Source organism: Neolamprologus multifasciatus, chromosome 22 (genome assembly GCF_963576455.1).
Source record: "Neolamprologus multifasciatus chromosome 22, fNeoMul1.2, whole genome shotgun sequence".
Lineage (NCBI taxonomy): Eukaryota > Metazoa > Chordata > Actinopteri > Cichliformes > Cichlidae > Neolamprologus > Neolamprologus multifasciatus.
Genome location: NC_140459.1, coordinates 24,962,418 through 24,979,218, shown reverse-complemented (window position 1 = coordinate 24,979,218; position 16,801 = coordinate 24,962,418). Strand labels below are relative to the sequence as shown.

Genomic DNA, 16,801 nt, shown 5'->3' with positions numbered 1-16,801 from the left:
ATTTGTATTTTAACAATTTTTTTGATTAACTTTTGTTTCCGTTACAATATTATACTTTAATGTATAATATTGTAAATGAAACAAAACATTAAAAAAAATAGTTTTCTTTTTTATTCGGGCTGCTTAAATTTATTTTGGGCTACCAAAAACTGAAGAATGCCTGCCCAAAGGGCTACCAGAGATTTTGAAATTTTGCGAGCCTTGAATGGTAAACTTAACCCAACCTTAACCGTCCGGTCTTCTTGTGTTTGCTGATAAACATCGGCAAACCATATCGTAAGCTTAACGTGAAGCCTTGTGGAATTTATAGGAGAAACAAAGAGTCCATGGAGCGTGGCATCTGCTGCCAGGTGAATGACAGTCGTGCTGATAGAAAGAGCGAGAGCGAGGGCCGAAGTGGAACGGGTTAAAGCGTGCTGAGAGCAGAGGAGAGGGCGAGGTGGCCTGGGGGGGAGGAGAAGAAGAAGAAGTGCAGAGAAACAGAAAAGCAGACGTGGAGGAGGAGGTGAGGAATTGATGAAGCAGAAAGCTGGGTTATTCCTGCTGTGAACCTATGTGTCTGTCTTGTGTGTGTGTGTGTGTGTGTGTGTGTGTGTGTGTGTGTGTGTGTGTGTGAGTATAAATGGCAGGCTTTGGCAGTAAATGAAACTGTTTATCAGATCAATATGGCCATCATCTCCCAGATGACTGTGGCCTCTGCTGAAGAGCAATCATAAATCACAACCAAATGTGGAGGACAGCGATCTATACCTACTGAGTTTGTCACTGCGTGCGTGTCTGTGTGCACGCGTGTGCACAAGGATGGACGCGGCTCTTTGTTTTTGTCTGTGGTAACTCGTCGGTGACAGCGTTAGTGCGTCCCGTGTGAAACAGTCGTCTTCTCTCTCTCGATGCTCTGGTTGAAGCAGAGATCTGAGATGAAGCAGTCACAAAATGGAGACAGGAGAAACACAGACCACACCTTATGTTATGAGCAAAAGGGAATAAACACGCAAACACACACATCGTGCGACACATCCTTCTCCATGGGGTTAACAGCAGTGCTCTTGCTCTGTCTGATGGCCCCCAGTGCTCTCACTCTGAATAATGTAGCCTCCCGATATCAGTGACAAGAGTCTCGAAACCAAAATAGCATCTTGAGCTCCGATAAATATAGAAGGTAATTAAATCGGCAGCAGGAGAAAGAGGCAGAGAAAAGCCAGGGAAAAAGGAAAGGTCTGCTTTATGTGCGAGGGTAAAACTCCCCTCTGCAGGGGATCGCGAGGATCGATTGAACACTAGCAAAACGCCATTCGTTGTGTGGCCTTATTTTCCTCAAACTCGCACTGTCGATTTTGTCATTTTCGGGGTAGATTTGCGTGCACGCACACACACGAGATATGGCGGTTGAACTGCCCTGTGTTTCAGGGCCTTCAGAGCGCAGTGAGTCAGCACTATTTCAGCGGTTAGTTCTCATGAGACTCGGCTGTATGTGAGCGCCGGCTGCCATCTGCCTCTTGCCACTCTCTCGCCCTTTTTACTGCCTCTACCTGCCCCCCTCCCCCCTGTAAAAATCATATGTTTGCACTTCATATGAATATGAATCTGGGGATTGATCCTGCGTGTGGCAGAGGAGTGGGGGGGGTGAAAGGTTACCGGGGAGGTTTTGGATGTGCTTGTCAGAGCAGCCTGGCCCCCATCTTGACATGATCTCCCTCTGGGAAAGTGTGTGTGTGTGTGTACACGCGTCCACTCAGTGACATGTTGTGACAGAAACTGACTGACAAGCTCTTTGCAGCTCAACACCAACCACTGCAGAGAGACTAATGATGACATCTCTCAGGCCGTACACACTGCTTTCTTTTTCTCCCCCTCCATCTCTCTCACACACACACACACTGAAACACTCACACTCACGATGTCTTCCTATCCCCTCACTCTCTTTGTCTTGTGTCTCTCTCCCTCGACTACCTCTTCCTCTATCACACGCCCACACAGACAATGGCATCCTGTATATTGTCTCCCTGACGCAAAGGCGCAAACACTCGCACACACACACATTCGAATCAACACACACACACACACACACTTAAATTCATGCCCACAGTCATACTAGTCTGCATGACAAGTATTTCTCAAATGCACATCTTCCTTTCTCTTGCATTGTCTGTCTCTCTCTCACATGCACACTCTCTCTTTTTCTCTTTCTCACACACACACAGACACACACACAAACGATGCACTACTCTCTCTGTCTTGGAATTTTACATTTTGATGAAGGAGGAAGCACGTCGTCCAATCAGAGCGGGGAGAGACCATCTCGGAGCAGACAGCAGGGAGGTTTGGAGGCAGTCGGCCGGTCCCTCCCTGTCAGCTCTGGTCCCTTACGTCCCCTTGGCTCGGTGCGGCTGGTGGTACGATCCACCAGTGGCTCGATAAGAACCCCCTCCTCTCTGTCTCCCCCTCTTCTGTCAGTGCTAGGGTGTAGCTGCTGATCCCATGGTACAGCAGCGAGAGAGAGAGAGAGTGAAAGGGAGGAGGAGGAGGGACATCAGGTGTCACAGCTCTGCAACCCCAGTTGAAGCTGCATTACCACGACAACCAACTCCGGGGGTGCCTCCAGGTGAGTCTGAGGACACACACACACTTTGATACACATGCTGTACACATGAAGTGACTGCACATGCAGGAATGTGTTGAATTGGCAGAATTACATGCACAGGTATTCAGCTGCTGATGTGCTCTGGCATGTGTCACTTTTTGGGATGCTGTTAACACAATAGTGGAGCTGAGTGGAGTGTGTGGATTTGTGTGTGTTTGTAGCCATGCCAGAATGTACAGTATATGCGTATATGTGTGTGTGCGTACGTACGCCATCCCTCCCTGTGGTGGTGGGAGACAAAGGGTCCCCTCTGTCTGGCGCTGTAGCACCACTGCTCACACCTCCGCCAATGGGTGGGAAAGTTCTCCCTGTCAGCAATCATATGTGATCAGAAAAAGCCCCCCCAAAAAAAAGAAGTCAAATAGGATGCCCACCACCTCCCACCCCATCCTCGTCGAACACTCCTGACTCACGGTGATAGGAGGACACGGTCACAGCAGATGATCAGCCGGTCGGTGGGGGTGGGGGTGCGCTCTGAGGACACGGAGGCTGAGAGGAAGGGGGAGGGAGGGTGGTTGGCGGTCATGACACTACTGTAATGTGCAATAGACGTACAGAAGGGGGTTAAAATCTGTGTGTCCGGGCTGGGGGTGGGGGGTGGGGGGGGGACAGTGGGTCATCAGCCGTTCACATGACTACATGCATGCATGTGACAGAGTTCGAGCAGGCAGGAAAAAAAAATAGAACAGAGAGAGATGAGGAACATAAATGTGCCAATCCGTTACTGACCGATGATGCCAGACAAAGGGGCGTTGGATCATATTTGCAGTCTCGTGTCGTGGGTGGATGGGTGGGTGGGGGTGATGGGGGTTGGGTCCGTACATTGAATGGTATACGCTCCATAAACGCCTGCAAACTGTAACGCGTGAGCGCCACGTATGAGCGCGGTGTTGTTCGTCTCCCGAAGATCACACGTGTGAGTTGCATTGCGCCGCTGCGTGCGTGGTCCTCTCTGACGCCCTCGTTCAACCCGTCCCATTTGACAGCCGGTCGTCATCCCACCCTAACCCTCCGCCGTCTTGCAGCAGCAGCGGCACCAGCAGCAGAGCCTCCCTCTAACAGGGCTGTGAACTGGTTCAACCCCGTCCATATGACACTAAATTATCAATCCTCTCTTTGTGTCAGCTACTGTAATAGATGTTCTCATATCCTTAGGTGGCCTTTGTTAAATTCTGCCCATGTGACTGCAGATCTTTGTGGAGGGAGTGCAGTCTGGGGAAGTTTATAGTCCTCATGATTAGCATTTTATGGGCTTTTATTTTAAAAAAGGTGGGGATGCTGTATCAGACAGTTGGACACTTAAATTAATGAAGATTTTTGCATTCAGAAGGACCCGTTTACTTTGGACAAAAATATCTGTTACGTAAGAAGAGACTATTCCATCTTTTTCCCACATCAGGTTTGTGGTGGTTCGCGCAGTGTGGGTGAGACAAGAAAGTTAAGGGTCTACGAGGGTGGAAGAACCGGGCTCAGACCCGTGACACACAAGTGCACGGGACCCATATTCTGAACACGAGGAACAATGCATCGAAGTTAAACAGATGGGGGTTTATTAATTGCATGACAGGTGTGGGCTGTCATTCAGTGCTATTCTATACATCGTAAGATCTGAGTCATCCGTATCCTCCCCGAAAAATGAAGCTTTCTGTGTCCAAACTGCACAGTCTGCGAGGAAAAAATGGTGGTGACAAGAACGAGCTGTACGTTTCTCTTTCAGTGTCCTTCTCTTCTCTCTCCCTCCTTTCAATTTATTCCATTTCTCACTCTTCCATTTCCCCTTTTCTCCGAGCTCATATGCACACACTCATTCCCCCTCCTCCTCCTCCTCATCCTCCATATGTGAGCACTGACAAGCTGTAGGGCGTGCCCCCTCCCCCCACACACACACACACACACACACACACACCCAACATCGTAATGTACGTTTACAGCGAGCCATGCAGCGTACATACATCCACGCCGTGTGGAGTTCACACACGGCTGCACACTCAACTGACACGCCGGCCGTCATACGTGTCGTGGGTTTCCACTGAGAGGCCCCCCACACAGAGACACACTTCAAAAAAGACGTCGAAGACCCACAATTAAGGCGTCCTCTTATATATTTTGGATAATATGAGGTAAGTGGCACAGCGCGGTTTGCTCGTGTGACGGCTGTAACGCTGCAAAATGACGGCGTAAGCAACAATTACCCTAATTGAAGATTCCAGAACAGTCCTGCAAAATGGCTGCCGAGCCGGCATGCCGTCTGTGATGGCCGACAAGAGTGTGTAGGTTTGAGGCGTGTATAGCTGCGCGTGTGTGTTTGTCTGTCTGTATGCCTGATTGTATATAAATGTGTGTGTGTGCGATAAGTCTATATGAGAGTAATCCTGCGTTTGCTTTTTTTTTTTCGTTTGCTTTGTGTCAGGGGAAGTCTCCGCTCGCCGGGGGGCTCTGCTAATCCATAATTACCCACCTCAGTATACCTAGACTGTAGGAGCCATTATATCAAACCGTCTTACTGTAACAGTTGATGATTATGTTTCCGGGCTTCGGTAAAAAAGCGCAGACGTTCAGCTTTGAGAAGAAGAGTCAACCTCTCCGTTTTTTTCTTTTTCTTTTTTTGGCTTTCGGCTTCACGGCGGCCATCTTCAAAACGTCTGCGTTATCACAAGATCGCCATTAAGCTGCTGAATGTGTTCTGCCGAAGAGCTGACTTTGTTGTTTCTTTACAGCTCTCTGCCTCGGCCAGCCCAGGACCCGAATGCACGGCCAGCACCACGTCCAGCTACCCACCCACCCATCCATCCGCCCAAACAGCCAGGCCAGCCCTGCGCAGAACTGGCAACTCGCAGGAGTCATCAGGGTTAGTGCTCCATTGGCACGCCTCTGTGCCAAAATCATATCGTAAACCTATAGATCTGCACTTAAACCCAAAGGCCAGACAATCAGATAATATGGAGGAAAAACCGAAGCGGGTGAATGAACAAAGAGCCGCTAATAAAACAAGGCTGCTTCTCGCAGTCGCAATCCGAGCGACGAAAAGCGGCGTATCCTTGTCATCTTAAGGGGGGTGGGGGGTTTACTGACGGCCATTTTGTTTGTTGACATCCTCGGATCTCTTCATGCGTTTACACAAAGAGCACAGAGTTCATTTTCCTCATCAGTTCTCTTCTGACAGCAGCTCGATACATTATCTAAGAAAGAGCAGCTTCCAGAGGTGGCTGCCTGCTTAACTACACACACACGCACACATGTAGTCGCACACGCTTTTGTACAGAGATAAGCAGCATTCTTTCATTTACATACCCACTTTTTTCTGCTCTTATTAGCCTACACACACACACACACACACACACACACACACACACACACACAGAGATTATAAGCATCACTGGATTAAGTTAAAGCTGTGCCGTTTTGCTAATAATTCAAATACTGCAAGTGCTCGCCGTTTCTGCAGTTCATCAGGGAGACGCTCTAAAAAGACAAAGCTGAACTAAATGACTACCAGCGCTCAGGCCTTATCGCGACTGTGTGGGTGTGCGGCTTGCGTGCTCATGTGTAAGAGAGAGCGACGGCGTGTGTGCGCGTGCACGCCAAAGGTCGGGCGTACACATATAGATCTCTGCCGCCACTTCCAGTGCATTTGTCAAGCGATGGCATGGACGCAACGTCCTGTCGAATAGCGGCGAGGAAAGATGGAGACGAGTGACGTGCCGCCGTACGTTCACACGAGACGGGCCTGCTGATGGGGTGTGTCTGTAGATGTGTATGTATAGGTGTGTGTGACATAAAGAGAGTACGCGTGTGAACGTGAGATACCTCTGCTATCTGCTATTGATTGAGTGTATAATTGTCTCCCCTACTCTCGCTGCCAACTACTGTAATATCAATACAAAGGAGCCATTAGCTTAATGCCTATAAATACAATAGAGGCTCCAGGGGGAGAAAAAAAAGGCAGCTTGGCTTTAAAAAAACAACAAAAAAAATAGAAGAATTTAAGAAAACGTCGACTATGATCTCTGAAATTACCTTCTACTCTTAATGGGGACCAGATAACCGTAAACACGGTGTTGTTTTCTAAATGAGACAAACGCACATCCTGCGATATTTTATCCGTCATAATGTCTGATAATTATACGTGCTGTTACAGAGCAGTACTAGTAGAGACTCACTTAAAAGAGCTTCTGGTTTTCGGTGCTAACCTAAGGACAATTTAAAAATCGTGCCATAAAAGAGGTAAAGTTAAAGAGGCCAAAGTAAAGACATAATCTTGTTTTCTTAAAGTGTTTGAATGGAATTATATGGATGCTCACTTTGGACTGAAAGGTAATATGAGGACATGAGTGTGTGTGTGTGTGTGTGTGTGTGTGTGTGTGTGTGTGTGTGTACCTGTGTTTGGCAGAGGGCCTTTCAGACCTGAGTAAAAAGGAAATGGATGCTTGGCAAATGCTCAGCCAGCATCTTTATCGCTGCTGCTCTCAGAGCTGACCACCACAGCTCCTTAATAACAGACACACAAAACACAGAGTCACGTCTATTTATACTCGCAATAACCCCTCGCAGCCTGTCAGTACCTTTCTAGAGATAATATATAAGATGTGCCGCCATACAGCGGACCGCTCGGCTCCATTAACGCAGACAGTTATCATCTGATTTAGAGATGAAGAGGAAGGAAACGGGAAACTAAAGAAATCAGCATTGTGACCATTTTTTTTTGTTTTCCCCAGCGTGTGATGATTTGCTAAAAAAAATAAATAAATAAAGAGGAGGAGAGCTTGACAGAAGTGGACATTGCGGTTAATAATGTGGGTCTAAAATGCAGAGCGGGGAGGATGCTCTCCACAGCAAAGCTTTTTGCCTCCCTGGCTTCCTTCCCAAGACAACAGACATCGTCATTTTCCAACTCAATTTACAGACGCATTAGGAGATGCTGAGACGCGCCCAACTCTCTCAAATGCAATCAGCCCGCCTGTGTGTTTTAAGAGGAAATTGAGGGTGCCTTCTTTATCGACTCCTTTTTGACTCCTCCTCTCATCTTCTGGAGACTCGCTGTTTTTCTTTTTCTGCATGCAGACTTTATTCACAGCCAACCTTTCCTAATTTGTCTTCCTTTTACATGAAAATCTGAGCACGTGTGTGAGGACTGCTGAAACCATTCTGTCAAAGCTTTAGATGTAGTCATCATTTATGCTGCGGTAGGTTCAAAATATCACTGCTCTTTAGATTTCAAAAAATCAGGTCTGTCTTTAGCTGCTTGGTTAATGTTCATTCATCTGAGCACATTTTGCAAATTTTTGATTATTTTTAGGTGCTGAAGAACAACAAAGCCCTTTAAGTCCGAAGATTTAAGGCCTCACGTCTCCTGAAAAGAGGTTTTTCAATCAATCTCACAGTTTTATTTCAGTTAATGTTATTTCTAAGCTTCTTTTTTATTTTTACAAAGGGCCCATCTAAAATGAAATGCAGGGCTAAATGTTCTTCTTTGCCCACCACATACTTACTTAATTACCAAAAATAAGCTAGTTTGACAGTTTTGTTTCTGTTGATCTCAGATCCTGATATAAATAAAGAAGCACTCTTTAAACCTGGCTTCGTGAAACCAGCAGATTCTCACTCTCTGTCTCTGTAATTGATTTCACATGTTTAAGCGTCGCAGTAGTTTTGTGAGTGTACTTAGTGGAGACACTCAGGACAAAGTCCACTCTATCCACGTAGTTCCAGTTGCACACCACAGCAGCTGCCTACAATCCTGCAATGTGCAGCATCCTGTTTGACCCTCAGCTAAACATATGACTAATTGCAAACTCAAGGTAATAAAAAAAAAAAAAAAAACTGAAGAGGCAGGAGCAGACAAAGGAGGAGGGCCGGCAGCGGCAGAAATCAGAGGAAGAGATGGAGAAAGCGGCGGTTGAAAGAGAAGAAAGAGACGCGTTTGAATAGATCTGCCATTACGCCGCCTTATCTTTCGGTTCCTGCGTTCTCGCACAAATGTCACAGATCATTCAGCCTCTTTTTTCACCCTCCATTTCTCGCAGCATCACCCCATTTCTTGTACCAGCTGTTCACTCATCTGTTTCACTTTTGATCTGCTCATTTTTGCATCATACTCTTTCTCTCTGCCTCCTTAACAATTTTTTTCCCTCCCTCTCTTATAAGCCTTAAACACTCAATTTTCTTCAATAAGCACTTCTCCTGAATCACCCTCTGAGAACTCGCTCACATGTATAGCGCAAATATTGATTATTTCTCACTCGGCGAGCACACAAAGCGTTATTCGTATATGCTGTTAAATGGCTTTTTTTTTTTTTTTGTCTGCCGAGCAGCTGTGTAGATCCATAGTGCTCAGGTGGAGGTGGGGAAGTGAGGAGGAGGGGTAGTGGAGGGGGGGTCTCTCTCTCCTAGCTTGTGGACGTTATCTTGAAACGAGGGGCTGGCTGCCATAGCAACCATATGATGAAGCAGGCAGGGCTATTTAAAGGAATTCAGCTGCTGCTCGCGTTCCCGTCAGCTTCACACTGGTCCAGCGGAAGACAAAGAAATAGATCCCCGTCTTTCCGAGCCCTCCGATCTAATGGCTCGGTGACAAAATGGAGAAAATGTGACAAAGGGAACGTCTAAATGTAGACGTACTTCCCTTAAACAACTTAAAAATACTGAAATATTCTGTTTTGTTTGGTTTTTTGTTGTTGTCTACAACTCCTCAGGATGTATTCTCCAAGCACCATTTGAAGCGTTTTTAATAAATCAGCTTTAATCGCAGCCTTCCCGGCAAATCTCGTATCCAGCTTCTAACTGCAAAAAAACGGATGCACTTCCTGTTTTCTGTTAAAATATAAAATGTAGTTAAAGCTTGATGTTTGTGGTATTTTCTATATTTTACATTGATGTGTATATGCTTGAATTATCTGCAGAAGGGGCCACTGTACTGTGTAATGTCTCAAATTATTCATGACAAATAAACCCATACTTTTCCTCCAGAGAGGTATTTCTCAGTGGACAGCAGCAGCACACGAGGAAACAAGTGCGAGACGAAGAACAACTGCTGTGCACACACACACACACACACACACACACACACAGGAAAGCAGAGAGCGCGCACAAAGGGAACACACTCCTCGTATGCCGCTTTCTTTGTCAGTATAGTCATTTGAAGATGCAGACTTGAAGGAAAGCGTATATATATTTCCTATTGCCCTCTTGAGGAAATTGGATTTTAGCTTAGCCTCCCATGTGTCGCAACATTTAACTGATGAATGAGAGGCAGTGCTTTATTTTTCTTTTACTTCTCCATCTCAGCTTTACACCAAATAAGCCCCCACAGGAAGCTGTTATGAGCACAGTATTCAGGATATAAAAGTTAGTTTTCCCAAGTCAGCAAATCAAGGCAGAGATCAAATAAGCTGCAGCAGCCTGGGCGATCCAGGAGTGAAACAGTGATGTTTATTAATCAAGGGGGAGGAGTCCAGACAGCACTTCATTTTCGACCTTAATTGTAGGTATTTGTGTGACGTTTACACAGTTTCCTAAACTGTTAATGGTTTAATTAAGAAAATAATGGGAAGGTTAATTTATATTAAACATGACAGCTAGTTGCAGACTTACTTTAATGGGTCTGCTCCTGAATAAATTAGCATCAGCTAGAAAAGTGAAAACGTTTAACACTTTGGAGGAATCAGACTCGCTGGTTTGGGATCACTGGGTGGATAGGTGATTCCTCCTCTCTCATTAATGTTCTTTTATCATGCTGATGTTCACCACCATTTTAATTTGAAGTGCACAATAACGGATAAAACCACTGGTGTTCTTTATCACTGAGTCGAGCCCAGCGTGCTGTTCCAAAGCCTGTGAGAGCAGTCAGGAAGATTTAAAGTGCTTCATAGAAGCAAAATTATGAGTGACCTCTCTCGTAACACTCCCTCCGCTCGTAATACTCGCTCCGCTCTTCACTCTGCTCTTTATCTCACTCTAATCCCAACTCATTTCATATGCTAAGTAAAAGCTTATATCCCCTCTTCACTGTACGTACACACACGCACTTCATCGCTGTGGCGTGATTATAAAATTTGCATAGAGGATGTTTTCGGAGCTGTGGAGAGCTAAAGCGGGGGTTGTGGGTGGTCTAATGTCTGGCAGGTGTAGAGAGGTGGGGCAGAGACTCCCAGAATCTTGCTCACGTCTGGATTTACGATAACCCAACAAGAGGAACCCAGAGAAAGTTCCCTCGTGTCTCGGCGTCTCTCTCTCTGCTCGCCTCAGATGGTTTCCTCGGATTCTAATTTGCATCGTCTTCTTTCTTTTTTTTTCTTTTTCCACAGCTGCCACAGATGTAGCGAAGATTAGGAGAGAGAAGAAGAGGCATAGTTGACTCTGTGCACCCAGGGAGGATGCAATGAGGTGGAACTGCCTCTCAGCTTCCCACTGGAAAAAAAAACTTTACCCATCAGAGCGCCATCTGCTGACATGGACACGGTGGGGCGGGACAGCTGGTGTTGTGAATCAGGCCGCCACAGTCCAGGGACCGGCTACTTCCCAACACCAGGGTCTCACCATCACCCCTCACATCTCATTGTGCGTGTATTTGTCAGCTAATGTTCTAGTTTTGTTGTTGTTGTAGTCTCTTACATTCGTTCATGTTGTTACTTGTTTGTTTTTTGTAAAAACTACTTCTCACTTGACTGAAAGTAAAATTGCCTGTGTTGTAATTTACACACTATAATACCTGAAAAACCCAGTTGAAGTGCCATTGTTTTAAAGTATTGAGTAAATCTTCCAAAAAATATGGAAAAAATGAGACTATAAATTATCTGTAGTTTTAGTAGGGGAATTAAATAAAGTCGTCAAAATATTTCTGAGAAAATTTGTCCGTTTTTTTGTTGTTGTCCCAATTATAATTTGTAAGCAAAATGTCAGAGTTGCCAATACTCCTCACTAGTTCCATCCATATTAAATAGGAATCAAACAGTAATGGGATCCCACAGAGCTCTATTTTGGGGCCTTTATATTTGACTTTTTGACCTGTGCAGGTTGTACCCTGCCTCACAATCTGAAAGTTTCAGTGACCTAAATAAACTTAATTTATGACTGGACATCTTTGTGTGATAAGCCCAAGGAAAGGGCTTACTGTGGTGCCAGCGCTCTTGAACTTTAGTGCAAACTGACTGAATCACATAAGCCCCAACACATGTGAAACTTAACATTATAAAATGTGACGAATATATGGCACATCAGTTTTACCTCCTTCTTATTAATCTGCATCCATCATTATGCTGCATTCATCTCGTTTCCCCGTTTCAAGAGATGCATGATCTACTTGAAAACTATGCACAAAATACATAGCATACCTTTTTCAGACATCTGCATGAATAGCTAGGCACAAGTGTGGTTGATGGAAAGAAGTATATAAAACACCTGTAAAACTAAGCCCCGCTTTCAGGATGCTATAGCCATAATTGGGCATTTTCAGTCAATTCAGAAAAGAACTACGTAGAATGCACTCCACACACACACAGTTTGATGCAGTGCCGGTCTCCGCTTTTTTTAAGCACACCTCTCCCGCCTCACTAAAAAAACGGAAAGAAGACTGTCATCAGTCCAAACGCCACCAGCTGTGTTCTCACCTGCCTCCCCAGCACCACCCCATTGAGCTCACTGCACCACTCCTCCCCTGCAGCCGGTCCCGGGACCACACCTCCACCACACACTAATATCAAAGAATTACAGTTTCGGTTCACCCGCACATCTACACACAGTATTTGCTGCACCACTCTAGTTCATGTGTTAGTTTTAGACCTTGGATAAAAACAGTTTTCTATTTCATCCCATTAATGTACTTATTACACTCACATGGGAATGTGCAGCTATATCATACATTGGCTAAATATGGCCTGAGGGCTGGAATGTGATCCTTGGACTATCTCACTCCAGTCAGTAATATCCTTAAGAAAATTAAACAACCCTTAAAAATGAAAATGGGAACGGTTATGCAGGGGAATCTCAAGGTTTATGACTGTTCTAACACTGCACTGCTACTGAACTCTACTCCAGTGGCATGTATTTCATCACTCATTCAGGCAGTGGTGCATATCAGACAACCGGCAAAATGCAGGCTAATTTAAATGTTTGATTTATTATTTACAGTACTGTGCAAAAGTCTCAAGCCACCATTTATTTCTTTATATATTTCTTGGAAATGTGGAAATATGTGAGGTGATTTATTGATATGTGCAAATATAAAAGGAAATACAGTATACAAGGCAAAATCGGAGATTGTACAAATCTAACAAGCTTGAAAGTCAATATTTGGTATGACCACCTTCAACACTACCTGAACTCTCTTAGGCAAGCTTGCTCATAATTTATTTAAAGAGTCAAGGAATAGTTCAAGGCTTCTTAGACAATCAAAGCTCTTTGGATGTTGGCTGCCTTTTCTTCCATTCTCTATTAAGATGATCAAGATGATCCCACACTAATGCTGAGATCCGGGCTCTGGGGAGGCCAGTCCATGACTTATAGTGCTCCATTGTGTGTTTTTCTATCCATGTATGCTTCATTGACAGTCTGGGATCACTGTCATACTGAAAAATAAATCTGCTGCCAAACCATACATTGCAGAAGGTATTGCACAGAGTTCAATGTCTGATGGTACTTTTCTCTGTTTAGAATTTCATCAGTGATTGAAATTATAAACACAGATATTATAATTTCAACAAGATCCTCATCGCAACTAGCTCATGTAACCCCAAACCAAGACAAAGTCTCCACCATCTTTTACTGATGACTGTAGAAAGTCACTGTTGTGTTTCTCTTCTGTCCTCCTCTGTACTTACTGATGACCATCCATTCCATTCAGGGTTGCAGATGTGCTAGGGATAGGGTGAAAAGCAGGGTATAACCTGAACAGCAACCTATACATTAGTCTGTACATACAGTGATGTGAACCAAAGGATTTTGGGTTCATTACGTGATCAGAAATGTTGTTCAGTCCACTTCTTTTGTAATTTGGCATACATAAGCCTTTTCTTCCCGGTTCCCTTCCTTAGGAACGGCTTCTTTACAGCCAACCTTTCACTTACAACATTTCTGACGAGGCTTTAGTGAACAGTAGATGGATCATCTGAAGGGCCAGATGCATGTCTCAGGTCCTGTGCCAGGTCATTGCTGGGTTTTTTTTTCCTGTTTCTTAAGTACATGACTTTCAGTTGCTGTTCGTCTGCTGTGGAAAGTTTTTGGCAGGCTTTTTGATACCATTTTTCTTAACTCTTCAATGATTCATGGGTCAAGTTTTAGTCATTTAGCACACTGAAAATAGTCCAATACAGGGCCAAGAATGAAAATTAGTGAAAAAGCAGCCAATGTCCAGAGAAGACTTTGAAAGACCAAAGCCTGGAGAACTAATGCACAATCATTAGAATTAAAATTCTCTTTGAAATAAGTTTGTGTTCACAGCAATTAATATTGATTTTATTACATTAACATAGTACGAGATTCTGTTGGCTTTAGACCAAAATTCCTGGTAGAAGCGTCCTCAATTGTTACTTTTCCTTTGAGTACATTCCAGAGCCTGTACTTTGTTGCTATTACTTGAGTGAATAGGTTAAATCATTAACAAGAGTATTACAAGAGTATTTTAATACAAGTATGTGCACTTCTAATTGAGTACAGAACATCTATAGTTGGGCCACCTCTGGTTAAAAGTTAGTATAGTTATAGAAGTTATTTGTATAGGCAATGTGCGTAGGACGGCTAAGAAACGCAAAATGCTCTGCGCATGCGCAGTAATTGGGGCACACCTTAGCTCCCCATGTCAATCTCAAATTAACAGTGAGCGGCAGCAACACGAGTGCGAGGGCCCCGAATAGTAACGTAATGATGGTTTAAGAAGAACAAGTTCCAGCGTTACTCTGAAAAATACTTTTATAGCAGCCTGGTAAATTATTTAATAGGTTTTGGAAGGCACAGTTTTAACTGTTAGCATGTTTCCATCTTCTAGCAGGGTGAAACTCAACAGAGTTGCGCTAAAAGACGTTGTTGGGTTAAAGCTGACCCCGCGGCGGAGACGAGTCCCAAAGTTACCGAATAGAATTTCGGCTGAAAGCAAAAAACAAGAGAAAAACTTTGATTCCGTGCAGCTAATGTCACAGAAAGATATGGTGTCACCTCCGGGCAGCAATGAACCCGACCAAAACTTAACGCACACAATGGGTTCCGAAAAGAAGACACAGGCGCCGAGCACTCACGACGAGGAGGAGCCGGAGGAGAATGGCTCAGGTACGCAGAAAACAAAGAGTTTAATAGACTCTGAGTCACGGAGCGCTGATAAACAAGACGGGCCGTACACTAGAGGCAAGTATCAACAGAGCAAGGGGGGGGGGGGGGGGGGGGGTCAAAAACATGTGCGTCAGACCGCGGTTTATTTGGTGTTTTCAAACGGCTCCACGGTAGGACGAATCCAAGGAGTGTAAGGTCCAAATATCAAATGAAGCTGACAAGCCAGGCGACTCTGGCCAGGAGGAGGAGACAGACCGATTTAACGTCGGGTAGATGTCATTTTAGACAGTGCGACGTTAATGGTAAAAGTGGTGTGGCACGCCGGACTAAAAGCGTGAGGGTCGGTGTTAGAGAGGGACGGAGTTCAGTGAAGGCCACGTCCGCCGGGTGTGATCCTCAGCCCGCTGCTGCTTCTGCAAAATCGGGACAAGTGCGAAGGGAATCCCAAGTAAGGTGCACTTTAGCTGGATTATAAGTTAGAGGTTTTTAAGGTTAAAGGTTTTAAGGTTGGTTGAATTGAACTGCCTTTAAATTGATTTTACAATTGGGCGTTTTGTGATATGCTTTTAGCTAACTCTTTGCTAATTTGTGCCAAATTGTGTCAGATGCTAAGCTAACAATGTGGTAAAGTCCTACTGAACACGATCCAGTTTTAGTGGAGTTGCCATGCAGTTCATGGTTGAACCTGACATGAAGGATCTTCTTAGCTATTGCTTGCCCGGATTGGAACTGATGGAGTTTAATTATACACTAACTAGCAGCCTGCTAATAGCAGATACATTTCCTGTTCATATAGTTGGCACTCGTCTTATTTGCTGAACATGAGCTAGATTGACTAAATAAATCCCCGGCTGTATATTCCTATTAAGGTTTTTTAATATAATCTATTTATTTTATAAAGTGTATAAAAACAATGTTGTTACAGATTTGTCCCCATATTGGACGTGATAGTACCACCGGTTGCTAGGGAAACATGCCTATTCCCACACTTTTTGGGAGTGGTTCTTATGTTCTTGGACGTTGCTCAAAAAGATGGTGCACTTGCCTGTAGTTTTTCATGTTTGTCTGCAAATACTGCTCTCCCAGCTGAAGTAAAACCTGAAGATGGTCTTGAAAGTAAAAGTTGTGACTCAGAGCTCAGCCTACATAAGTCATTCACTATCATTTAAACCAAAATCCCGGTAATATGCCAGTGACCAAAGCAGTCAAAAGTATGTTTCATCCAAATGTTTGGGGAATACACATTTTTCCCTAGTAGCAGGTGGTTGCCAGGGGGTCTGTCAGCAATCCTTTAGTGAATGCCATTAACCTCTAGCATCCAGTCAAAAGTGGCTGGAGTACTCAATTTTCCCTCATTACTGATGGTTGCGGGCCTGTGTGACTGAGGCCTTATTCACTTGCTCGTGATAGTCAAACGTCCAAATGGCAGACAGTTTAATATCACATGGTTAGTGCTTAACATATCGACAAAACCTCAGTTGGGTAATTTGGGGATTGTCTCATTCACAGCCTGGGAAGCTGTTCCACATAGCTGCCACTCAATCAATCACTCAAGAGCTTAGTGAACCTACTCTTTACAGTTCTTTATTAGAAGTGGGAACGTTAACCAAATGTATGTTTTCCAGGCTCAGTCGGTCGTTGTTACTAAATCATAACCAGTTATAAAGTAAGAGCTTTTTTTTTTCTTTCTCTAAACCTTAACACACATTTACATTTTTGTATTTCAAGTTCCCTAAAGTCAATATCTTTTGAGTGATATTTTGGTTAGATGTCTGAAATAAGATCTCTGGTTAACACAAGCTCTAGACATTTTTTTCCTGCAATATAAAATACATCAGTAAATAGTGCCCCAATTGTGAATCTTTTTTATTTATTTATTTATTTATTTACATTTTTTAATGCTGT

At 44.3% G+C, this 16,801-nt stretch overlaps 1 protein-coding gene across 4 annotated transcripts in view; it reads left to right on the top strand.

The window, feature by feature from the left end:
* Positions 1–16,801, top strand: part of topaz1 (testis and ovary specific TOPAZ 1) — a 38,446-nt gene that overhangs the window by 9,704 nt on the left and 11,941 nt on the right. For 2 of the 4 annotated variants that reach the window (XM_085148302.1, XM_085148300.1), the window contains exons 2-4: positions 2,455–2,602; positions 5,359–5,489; positions 10,945–14,965. In XM_085148302.1, the coding sequence (XP_085004428.1) occupies positions 14,602–14,965 (364 nt within the window). In that variant the 5' untranslated portion in view covers positions 2,455–2,602; positions 5,359–5,489; positions 10,945–14,601. The remainder of the gene's footprint in view (positions 1–2,454; positions 2,603–5,358; positions 5,490–10,944; positions 14,966–16,801) is intronic. The other 2 variants (XM_085148303.1, XM_085148301.1) reach the window with 2 other exon arrangements.